Source organism: Vanellus vanellus (genome assembly GCF_965231255.1).
Source record: "Vanellus vanellus genome assembly, chromosome: 4".
Lineage (NCBI taxonomy): Eukaryota > Metazoa > Chordata > Aves > Charadriiformes > Charadriidae > Vanellus > Vanellus vanellus.
The window spans coordinates 83,922,951-83,935,340 of NC_138909.1; the positions used below are offsets into that span (position 1 = coordinate 83,922,951).

Consider the following 12,390-nt stretch of genomic DNA (forward strand, 5'->3'; position numbering starts at 1 on the left):
ATAGCACAACCTAACAGGCACAAACAGAAATACTCTGAATTTCAGCTTTGCTCCTGCACCATGGGTAGCGCACAGCACCCGCGCTTGAATGATGCTGCTCAGAACTGCCTTATGCCTATTGATGGGTTTTGGCTGAAAGTATTGGGTGTAGTGGTCCTGGAAATGGTGGAGCTATGGCTGGTGCACTCTCCGCTGGAACTGATAGGTTCTGTATGGGACTATTTCTGGTCGCTCTGTATGCTTAATACAGTAAATCTGTGATCTCGATGAACAGCCCACTTCCTTAACGCCACATTCCCCATTTGACCTCCTAACACATACATCCCATACGCAGTCTTTTCTCGTGACCCCTTTGGTTCCCCCTTAAGCTCAAACCTGTAGATGGTGCCCCTTCTTGGTCCTACTTTCAACTGACTTAATGCCTTATATTGGGCCATTTTGCTGCCGACACGATAGTGATTAAAGGAGACCTAACTTTGACGCCTTACTCTGCTGACAAGAACTCAAACCACTACTTGTTTTGACGAACACCTAAACCACTCTCTCTGAGACTACAGCAGTGATTTTTAAGCCATGGCTTTTTAACCCCTCGGGGTTTTTTCATAGACCACTTCCCAGAAAAGGAAGACTGTACTTCCTGTCCAGTAGGTACTCCATAGGTGTGAAAACTCTGGAGCTGCTCATTCCTTCACTGAAAAAGGAAGAATTATAAACACTTTGAAAAACAGAGTCTGTGACAGGTGGAGGACATGACCATCCCTAGACACAGCAAACAGCATTACCCCACTCCAACGGGGCATTTTTCTCTGCTGGCGAAGAGCCTTCAGTTGTCGCCCCCGCATTTATCAAAATTTAAACATTCTACCTCCAAGATTCATTGAATAACAATGCATCAGCTGTCCTGTAAGTAGAGACATCACATCTAGATGTCCTTGCTATTTGTGTTGCTATCAGTGTCTCCTTAGTTTCTCCCCTCCCTGACCTCGCTAGCGCAGTGCGGCACATGACTAGGTTTTCACGTCACAAGAGAGCACTGATATCTTCTGTTCGAGTCGATATCCGCCAGACTCACGCACCTTTCCTGCCGAACTGCCTCCTACCCAGCCCACCCCCAGCCTGCACCAGTGCCTGGGGTTACCCCATCCCCATCCCATTTCCACATTTATTCTAAACTTTCTTTTACTGCATTCGTTATCAGTCTTACACTAATGTTAAATTTACCGTCTGCCCCAGTATTTGTTTCCAAACAAGCTCTATAAAGTCATTTCCTTCCTGACCAAGAACTTAACACCGTCAATGGCAAGGGACAGCACCGGCACTGATATCCCCCCCCAGTATGCCACTGATATCCACAGACTATGGCTTGAAAGAAAAACCAAATGGTAGTACATTCTTAGAGTCATTTTGTGAGTCTTGGCTTTAGATACAGAGACACCAGCCGTATATTTTAGAACTCATCTAGTTTTGCATGCCAGGCGCTCAAAAATCACCATTTCTAGTCAGGCTGAATGATCATACATACACGTGAATGTCTTATCATGGGGAAAAGGCAAGTATTTTTATAATCAGTTTTTATCAGCAAGATATACTCAAATTGCAATTTATATTTCAGTGCAAATTGCAAAAAGACCCTGGATACTGCACTTACCAAGTTCTTTTTTGTTACTCTGTCTCATTCTTAGAGAGGTATGAAAACACTTTCAGCTCACTTTACTTATATGTAATCAATTTATAGACAATGTCTTGAAATAACCAGCTTTGCACACATAATTTATAAAATTTCCTAAATAAACAAGACACCATAATGGGAAGGCCAAAGAAGAGAATGTATTTAACTGTATTTCAGTAATAAGTAAAGCAGAGTGCCTCTCAAATGACCGTGTAACGTTCTGGGAGGAATAAAAAGGGAGTCATCTTACTGAGCAAGGTAAACTCAGCCAAAGTCAGCCAGACTGCTTGCCTAGTGGTGATTCCGATCACGGCTCATGCAAGGTCCTGCCCCTGGGGAGGAAGAATGCTGGGCACCAGTACAGGTTAGGGGCGGACCTGCTGGGAAGTAGCTCTGAGGAGAAGGATCTGGGGGTTGTGGTAGACAGTAAATTATCCATGGCCCAGCAATGTGCCCTTGTCGCCAAAAAGGCCAATGGAACCAATGTACGGTTCCCCCCAGCAGCCGTCTCTCTTCAGAGCGCTGTGTTATACACATGCGCAGCTTTGGTATTACCGAATTTGGAACATTCCAAATGATCCTAAATTTTAGCTTATTTTCCAGGGAAGTACAACTCAAGAAAGTAGACAGTGAATTATCCATGGCCCAGCAATGTGCCCTTGTCGCCAGGAAGGCCGATGGAATCCTGGGCTGCATAGGGAAGAGTGTGGCCAGTAGGTCGAGGGAGGTCATTCTCCCCCTCTATTCTGCACTGGTGAGGCCACAACTGGAATACTGTGTCCAGTTTTGGGCTCCCCAGTTCAAGAGGGACAGGGAACTGCTGGAGAGAGTCCAGCGAAGGGCAACTAAGATGATGAAGGGATGGGAGCATCTCCCTTATGAGGAAAAAGCTGAGAGAGCTGGGACTCTTTAGCCTGGAGAAGAGAAGGCTGAGGGGAGACCTTATTATGGCATATGAGTATCTAAAGGGTGGGTTGAAGGAGGATGGAGCCAGGCTCTTTTCAGTGGTTCCCAGGGACAGGACGAGGGGCAATGGGCACAAGTTAGAACATCGGAAGTTCTGTTCAAATACACAGAAAAACTTCTTTATGGTTCGGGTGACAGAGCACTGGCCCAGGCTGTCCAGGGAGGTGGTGGAGTCTCCTTCTCTGGAGATTTTCAAGACCCACCTGGATGCAGTCCTGAGTGATGTGCTCTGGGCAATCCTGCTTTAGCAGGGGAGTGGGGCTGGATGGTCTCTAGAGGTCCCTTCCAACTCTGAAAACTCCGAGATTCCGTGATAAACAGGAGGGAACATAAAAGGAGCACTGCTGCCTCATGGAAGAGTCAGTCTCCATATTTCACTCTCCTTCATGCTCTGTGAAAATCATCTGCCGTTATGATTACGCTGTGATCCCTAACACACCCTACTTTCTCCGCAGAAGAGGTTAATTGTGGCCTCATTTTAGCAGATGCAGAACAGAAAGAAAGCGTGTAACAAAAGGCAGGAGGAAAGCGCTGGTGGTCTGTGTCACCACTCTGGCAGCAATATAGCTTTATTCCGTTCTGAGACTATGTCTGTTTTCAGACAATCAGTTATTTCAGTTAGAACATAAAATTGTCCTCAGAAAATTTCTTTCAACTTAAAAAGCTTTTTATTTTTAAAGTTTTATTAATATGGGGCTTGGGTGGTTTTTTTTTTTTTTGTTAATCCAGTTTGTCTGAGGACACTTGGAGCCCATACCCTCACTCTGACTAATGACGACAGCAACCTTTGCCAGGGTGGCTCCGTCCTAGGTATGAGACAACCTAAAGCGTTAAGGCTCACATAAGCAGGGCGCTTAACAAAAGCCTTCATTAATTACACGATGAATTATTTGGTTTCAGGACAATACCGATCAGAACGTCCTCTGTCTGGGGCTGTAACACACACGTAGATAAAGGACTAGCTTTCTATTACCTCCCGCGCTGAGCATTCCCAACGGGATGAGGCGAGTGCCAGAACCAGCGTTAAGGAAGGGCTGGGAGATGACCGCAGAGGTTAGATCGTACTAGGTCGCAGCTGAACAGCAATCTAAACACCTCTCACTACTGCCGTGTCGTCGTGTGACAGACATTCATTTGAGCAAATATTCGTCCTTTTTTTCCTTCATACAAAGGTACAGAGAGTAGACAAGAATATTCAAAGCACTGCCATGGCAACTATTTAGTGAGAATCTGGGAATCCGAGATATTAATCACTAGAAAACAGTGAAAGTCATAAAGTGCAGTAGCCCATTGCATCAATCCATACAAAATCTCTTTCTTGAGTCCACCTATTGTTTTGTCTTGGAAGAGTCTGTAACTTTTGCTTTTAGAAGAGAGGACCGTCTTTACTCTGCTGGCTATAAAGTGTGCCGGCTGGCTTCTGCAATATGTTATCATTTCCACATAAAACACGGAACTGTGATTTTTACAAGTCTGGAAATGGTAAATGCTGCAAAAGTTCAGAATAGCACCTAGAAATAAAAACCCTCGTGCAATTTTCAAGCTCAGATTGAGCTTGAGTGCTTAGGACCTTTATGGGGAGCAGAGGAATTGAGCTGCTTAAGAAAGGCATTTCCAGTAGACAGACAAATGGGAGAAGCTCTGTATCGTATTAAGGGATCCAAACCTAAGTCAGCCATTTAGGTTGAGCACATCGTAGCCACCGAAGAAGCCTCACTCTCCCTTTCTCCTTTTCTGCTGCCTCTCAGTGCTTAATCTCATGTTAAACCTGTGGCTTAGCAGTCTTTCACGGGGGAAATGCAGTGCTGGAGGAGAGGAGCATCATCACAGTTCGATTGCCCCAAGACGCCGTAAGCACATCTCCATAGCTAGCAACGTTCCAGCCCTTGGGCTGGCTGTTTATTGGTCACCAGTCGCTGGTAGAAACAGAATTGTGTACTTTACACCCATTATGACAGATGTGTTGGAATCAGAATACGAAATATCCTCTTCCCAGGTCCAAGGTTCGTACTCTGCAGGGCTCCATAAAGATTTATTCAGATTTGCTTAACCTAGTTTAGTTCAATTTTGCTAAGCTTTGAACAATTCTCTGTTCAGCAAGTGTAACATTCTTAATTTATAAATAAATTTTAAATAGTTTACTAATTTGTAGATAGTTTAATGTAATTTCATTAAGCTATGTAGTCTTTAGGCCATAGTCGTCTCTACATCCGTAAAATATTTTACAGTAGATCAGATATTAGCATCATCAACGGCTTTTCTTATAAGGCCAGACTATGACTTAGAAGCACCTAAAGTAGTATCAAGAACCAGTGCCTTCAGCAGGTCTCTTTCCATTCTGCATGGATTAACAGTTGAATCTCTCCATGCTTAGTTACTTTTTTTGTTTATACTTATTCATTTTATATTTTATTATGTTATTAATTTTTAATTTCATAAGGATTTAATAATTGTTGGTACTCTATTCATTATTTCTCAAGCAGGATGTTTCCTTGGTTCAATTTCCTCAGGTCATCCCTCCATTGTGCAAACTTTCTATGTAGTTTCAGAAACAGCTACTCAGCTTTTCTGTGAATTACAAACACGACTGTGATGTTGTAAGGGTACAGGAAGAAAAGCTTCCCCCAAGGGAGATCATGAGGGCTGCTAAAAGGGGATAAAGAAATTTAAGTTCTACCATCGACTGCCTCTGGAGCAGCTTGAGGCAGATCAAACTGAGTAAAGGACCCCTTGTGGCCTGAAAGCCACTACTTATGCTTGATTTCCCTTGTACATCCAGTGCTTTGTAATCACATCGGCATGCTGCCGCCTTCATAACCTGCTGCTTCAGCGGCACCGGCAGCCTGGGCAGTGTGAAGGTGTGTTGGGTAGAAAATTGCTCTTCTCGGGTTACTCACAGTTGGCCACAGCAGCAACAACCAAAAAAAAAAGAATATGTGACCTAGGCACCGACTCCTAAGAAAAGCCACTTATACTTTCAGGAGGAAAGAAAAATCATAGATACTGGTGGGAATATACCTTTTTCCAATATCCCCGCTGAAATCAATATTATACTGGAAATAGGGCCAACCCAGCAGGTCTGACGTTGGTACCAAACACATGGAAGAGAGAAAAACGCACCTTCACATGTGTATATATCAGTACATTCACCTCATCTGCGTAGGTACAGCATTCAGCACAGCAGCACTTTTGGTGCCTTTATCCCACTGGAATCCCCGGTTAGGATGGACTTCCAAACACAAAGAACATTACCTCTGTTTCGGGCAAAACCGCTTCTCCTTTAGGAAGCCCTCCACAGCTGTTTTTACTTTTGCATTACAAAGGTCAGCCCGCTGCATGGATTGTGTGCACAACTATATTTGGCTCTGGTCTGAAAGCGGTATCGTACCTTAATTTGTTACTCAACCTCAGAAAAACCACAATACCACAAAGGTTTCTTATCCTCCTCCTAGCCGCACTCCCTGGCCTTCCCCGTGCGTATCAGAGCGAAGGAGAGCTTACCTTTCACGCACTGCCAACGAATTATTAGAGCAACGCTTGTCTGTCTCCTCCCCCAGCTGGGATGGCTTCATGGGTATGTCTCTTCTGATCCAGTCAAATAGATTAAATCACAGCTTGGCATCCGAATACAAGGAGAGAAAGGGGGCCAGCGGCTGGATGCCGCCTTCTGCTGGGAAACAGCCACACCACCTCTGCCGGCTGCCTCCTAGCCAAAGGGCAAACGGGTTTTTTGCATTGTGCTTCGTTAGCCAAGTTTCTGCAGGTGGTTCTGATCTCAGCCAGGAGGGGCAGGAGCCAACGTCGCCCTTCCACACTCAGACCAGCAGCTGCGGCGCCGAGGCTGCCGCCTTTCTCCTCTGCTGTCTGCCACCGGTGAGAAAGCCACCAGCCAGCAGTGTGGCAACAGAAGCCACTGCCTGGGTAGCCACCAGCCTCCCTGGGCGGTTGCCACATATTCAGTTAATATTTCAGTGCTACACTGGAACAGAGCAGATGAGGAACACGGTAGCCTTGACTGGGAATCAGCGGACTTATGACTGGCGTGTCCGTTAACCTACTGGACCTAAGATGAAGTCAGACAAATCTCTAAGTCACACGTCCTGTGGAGTTAAGCCAAGATATTTTCCCGCTTTGAGATATACTTCACTTTTGGGGGTTTGTTGTTTTGGTATTTTTTTTTTGGTTGGGTTTTTGGTTGTTTTTGGTTGTTGTTCTTTTGGTTTTTTTGTTTTTTTTTTTTTACCTTGGCCAATGGTGTTTACAAAACCACACTTAGCAAGCACCAAAATCATTCAGTATAATTCCTCTAACTCGGCCCTAGTTCTGGCCTCTTCATAATCCCACCTCTTTTCCCTCCTTTTCTGTGGTTGCAACATATTCCATTCATTCAGAACCTCTTTCATTTTGTTAGGGTTCTCTCGTCCACGGCTGTTCCTCTCTTTTTTTGTTAGTTCAGTCAAATCTGGCAAACTTGCAACTACATAAAAATGATCCACATCGGAGCTAATATATTTATTGCTCCTTGTTTAGAACCACGGTATTTTTGCGCTGACATCTCTGTAATAATTCTAGCCCACTTGAGCGCCCAGGAAAGAGACTCAGATCTCTTATCCCACCTTTCTCGGGAGGAAAGAAGTACAAGAAACAGCCAATGTTTATTGACACTGTGTTATGCGTATATTACCCGCTCTGATACTCCTCAGATTTTCTTCCTAATTTGTTTTGAAAGAAGAATATAGGAGCCTACAGGAAGAAAACGTTGCACGTTGAACTGTAATTCTTGCTGATGCGGTGCCAAATAAAACGGCTTTGCAAGAGCCCTAGGTGCGGCTGGTGCACCCCTGTCCGTCCTTCCCACCGCGATTCGCTGTGATGGGTGAGAGAGAGCGCGCTGCAGCCCACGGCTGCTGAATTAACAGAGCAAATGTCACGGCAAAGAAATCTCCCGGGTAAGGACCAGCTTGAAGTAGGAATACGACCTTGACAAAGGCCAGTCAGCGCAGAACTTCTCGTGATGCGGGGGCGTGCTGAACTGCTAAGTAACAGGATGTTTCACGTAGATATCCTTGTGAAGATCCTGGAAGAGAACCGTGGGGGAAAATCCCGGCCTTTTCTGAAGGAAACTCCGCAATTCCCATTCACTTGGGTAAACCGGGACTTAATTCCTTGATTGAAGCAGAAATCAGTTTTGAAGCTGGGGCAGCAGATGGCTGAGCCAGGATTTGGGACACAGATTTCAGCAGTGCAGATAGGATTCAGAAAACACCGGCAATTAGGAATGGAACTAATAACTCAACCAGCAGACCTAAAACTCCTGAGATATATCATGTCATTTTAATATTGAACATCGTAACTACTGTCTTTCTAAATATGTTTTTTTCAGTTCCTCAGTAGAATAAAAATTTCATACCATCACATTTACTATCACATCATAGAAAGAACTAATGGACTGTTAAGAGAACTATTATGAAAATAATGAAGTTGAGAAGATATTTCCAAGCACTTAATATTCCCAGAATAAAAACATTACAGTTTGACTTTATCTGAAACTCATTTCTCTATGCCTAACATTATTACCACGGCACAACACACAATATACTAAATTAGTATAAGATAATCTCATAAATAAGTCCATTACGTATTTTTTTTAATATGGTAAATATTAAAACACTATTAGTGTGGAACAATTTGCTATAAAATGGAATTCTGGCAAATAAAAATGTGTTAGCAAAATTTCTATCAAAACCTACTGGAAAACATAACCAAAAACTTCATACCACTTAAGAAATAAATAACTACAGAGTGTTCCATGTTAAATTTAGAATTAGGAAACGCTTTCATTCAAATAAGGAAGAAATCTGTATATTTCTTACTGTAAGAAACTGTTTTTTTATAAGAAACTGTATCTACTATTTATAGTAAGAGCATTGCCTTCAGCACCATTCATACGTGACTAACATGAGCATTGAGTAGAATTAGAAAATCTGATGAGAACAGGTCAAGATCTATCTATGAAATAATCTACAGTTTACTGGGTAAAAAAACAATCTGGACAAGACAAAAAAAATGGTTTTATGGTGTTTTTATGAGCAAACAATAGATTTTTTTTTTCTGGTTTGGTTAAATTAGTGGAAGTTGCTTGACATTCAGTATCTGGAAAAATTGAGCCGTTTAATCAGCTTCCTAAAGTTGTCTAATCTCAAGTCCTCGATTTCTGTTTGAATCTTGTTCATTGTATTTTTGAGTTGGAACAGTTTGAATGGGGCTGAAGGGAGAGATTTATAAGAATCTCCTGTTGATATACTACACTGATTTTACTATATTTACCCTAAAGTCATTGGATTAAAAAAAAAAATAATTTAAGCTTAAAATTGAACCAAAAGATAAAGGAGATTTTATACAATGGGAGAGCAAGCCTTTTCTTTGCATACTGCAGTATTTCCAAACAGTAAGTAGGGTAATAAGTGTGATTGCACAGAGGAACTTTCCTATGTCGTAATGATTTGTGTTTCGGTCATCTCTTTGTTTTTCTAAGGAAAGAAGAGGTCAAGAGCTTATGGAATTCCTAAAGTTTCAGTTTTTCTGTCCACTTTCGTTCCAGTAGATTTTCCTTCTTCAATGGGGACTGCACATAGTAAAAATCACTGAAGAGAAATCAAGAATTCATCTTTAAGTAGATAACAAATATCTTTGACAGTGTAAATTTTTAGAGAGTGCATTAGATGTTGACAGTAACGAACAGTCTGTTTCTATTAAATATTTCTTCTTTATTACCAAAAGGAAAGTTTACATGTATTGAAGTGCGATTTCACCTTGAGAGGCAGATGGGTTACTATCTCATCCAGATGTACATACCGAGTCTCTTGATCGTCATTCTCTCCTGGGTATCGTTTTGGATCAATATGGATGCAGCTCCAGCCCGAGTGGCTTTAGGCATAACGACAGTACTGACCATGACAACCCAAAGCTCAGGTTCACGAGCGTCTCTTCCAAAGGTAGGCAGAATTTCCTTTGCTTGTACCACATTAGTACAAAGTCATAATGCTATGCGGCAAATAAGCACCTTCAGCCAACCTTAGAGTATGCGTTTTAATTATTAGCATTCAAGCGTCTTCTAAAAGTGATCAATAACTTTGAGATATTTAGAGGGTTTTTTTGAGTCACCAATCAAATATATTCTATTTCTCTCCTTTCTCAACTATTTAGCCAACTACATATCTGCTAAATTCCATAAACCTCCGCTAATGATGAAAGCGATGTTATTCAGTACTACATAAATGCTGCTTAGCAATCGACTGCTTCGTCCTCTTCCAGACCCCAGTACCCGATGACACGCTAGCAGATATAACTGAATTTCTAAAGGTCATGGATTCCACCCTGTTCTCAGTGACATTCCTTTCCCAAAACCTGCCTACATGATGAATTTACTCACTAGTTACAAATACGTTTACATTAAATTGTAGAAAAATCTGAAGCTAAATAAGTCCAAACAATTGTATAAAGAATGGTTCACACGCAATGTAAATAGTTTAAAGCACTTTTTGATGATTAACTATTTAAGTTTTCTGACTTGTGATTGCTTTGAAGATTTTCTTTTTCATTGTAAGGGTTATTCCTTGACCATCTTCATGTGCCGTTGCAGTTAGAAGTAAAATGTATACGACAAAAATACACAAAGTCCACTCCGTATTAGTTTTAACATGGTATTTTTAAGTTGGCTAATTACGTTTTTTTCTGAGTAAAACAGATACCCCTAACAGAGGTGAGTGCGCTTTGCACCTCAAATATATGGCTCTGAATGCATCCGAATGTAACACCAACAGACAAGAAAATGGAATGCTATAAAAACGCAGAGAAGCAAGAACATAAGAGGTTACCCAGGAGAGCTACAGATGGTTTTTGTCACGTTTTTGAGGCCTGAAGCTGACTACGTTGGCTTATGTGACAAAGCTCTTGTAAATCTGCGCCCAGAGAGGGAACAGGCCCTACTTTCCTAGTCCAGATTGTGTCCCGCAGCTGAGCTTGGCAACGAAGGATCACAGCGAGTGCATCTACTCTGGAACTGATTATCAGTACTTCCACTGTGTCAAAATTACAGGACTAACCTGAACGTACATCTCTGATTTACCATGCCTATATTAGCAGAGAATGAACATATCAGAGTTCTCCATCTATCTCCTTTCCTCTACCTAATTTCTATTCCAGGAACTTTAAACCAGATCCATTATAATACGGGAATTCCCACGGGTCCCACTATAAGCTGTCCGCTTATTCCTTAGTACCATTTGCAGATCTCAGTGGGACAAACGGAGGAAGAGCGTGTGCTTCTCGTGGATTATTTGGTTTGCGACAAAATACACAGTACACTACGAGGAACTCTTTATGACATAAACAGTAAACGCACTTTGTGAAAGACTACCTTTTTAAAGATAATATTTAATGCTTATAGATGAAGTTGTTTTCCCTCTGATTTTCCAGCCTTCGTGTTAAGTTTTGTTTGATAAAAGTAGCGTTGGGTCGGGGAGATCCTAATGCACTTCCTCCTGACGTGAAATACTAAACTTCACATCTGTGGTTTTAACGTATTCGTTCTTCTGCTCTGTTCTCCCCATAGGTGTCGTATGTCAAAGCGATTGACATCTGGATGGCCGTGTGTCTGCTTTTCGTGTTTTCTGCACTTTTGGAGTACGCAGCTGTAAACTTCGTGTCGAGGCAGCATAAAGAACTGCTGCGATTCCGCCGCAAGAGGAAGAAGAACAAGGTAAAAGTAACGGTGGTCACAACTTTGAAAGAGGCTGAGATTGATTTATGCCACGATATAGGGTTAATTTGGTAAACATGCTGCAGCTTAAATATAAATAAAATGGCAGAACAGAATGAAACTCGCTATAGGCAGAGGGTCACTACAAGGACTGTGCACTGCATAAATCCAACATGAATTCTCGAAAGAGGGATTAAGAGGGATTTAAATGAGGCATGGGCCATGTGGGAGCCATCTGCACAGGCATGAATTTCACTCTGTTAGAAGAGTCAGATTATACTTCGGTGGATGAATGTTACCGCAACTCGCAGCAGTTTGTACTGCATTGAGATTCAAGAAACAACGTTTCTTAATTTCATTCTAGTATTCAGTGCAAAGCCTTAACAGCTGTGTTTCAGGCGGATATTTTTTAATACAAAAAATTATTTTTCAATTATTATTATTGGTGTAAGAACAAACATTATACTTTAAAAGGCTGAGAGAGTTTTTTTTTTCTTCTATCATGTTGATTCAGTGTGAATTGTTCATAGAATTAGTAAGAAGCTTTAATACAGCGATGATTATTAATATTTCCTTTGCAGTTGAAGCTATCTAGACTAAGGTAAAATAAGTCCCTACCAACGTGCAAAGTCAAGCAGCTAAGGCTACAGGTTTGAATTCTGAAGTCCGCAGTTAAATCAAGGAATAATCAGAATTTTTTACAACGAATACGTATCTCCTACGTCTGATTTTTCAAAGAGTAAATATTCTTCCAACCTACTCATTCACTGCGTACCCACCAGTGCTGTCACGCAGAGCCTTCCCGCTGCCTTTCTGTCACTGTCTGGAATATTACTGGGGATGACAGTCTGACACAGCAACATGACCCAGTTCAGCCGTCCTTCATTCCTGGAGACTGACCCCAATTTCCCGCTTCCATCATGAGGAGAGGGCGGTTTCCAGGTTGTTGCCCTTTTACTTAGAAGACACTGAAAATCTGGAGTGGTGCAAAGCC

The 12,390-nt window shown here is 42.1% G+C and overlaps 1 protein-coding gene across 1 annotated transcript in view; it reads left to right on the forward strand.

Moving 5' to 3' along the window:
• Positions 1 to 12,390, forward strand: part of GLRA3 (glycine receptor alpha 3) — a gene marked incomplete at both ends in the record, with an annotated part of 92,922 nt that overhangs the window by 71,678 nt on the left and 8,854 nt on the right. The window contains 2 exons of the mRNA XM_082482493.1: positions 9,416 to 9,630; positions 11,250 to 11,396. Of these exons, the coding sequence (XP_082338619.1) occupies positions 9,416 to 9,630; positions 11,250 to 11,396 (362 nt within the window). The remainder of the gene's footprint in view (positions 1 to 9,415; positions 9,631 to 11,249; positions 11,397 to 12,390) is intronic.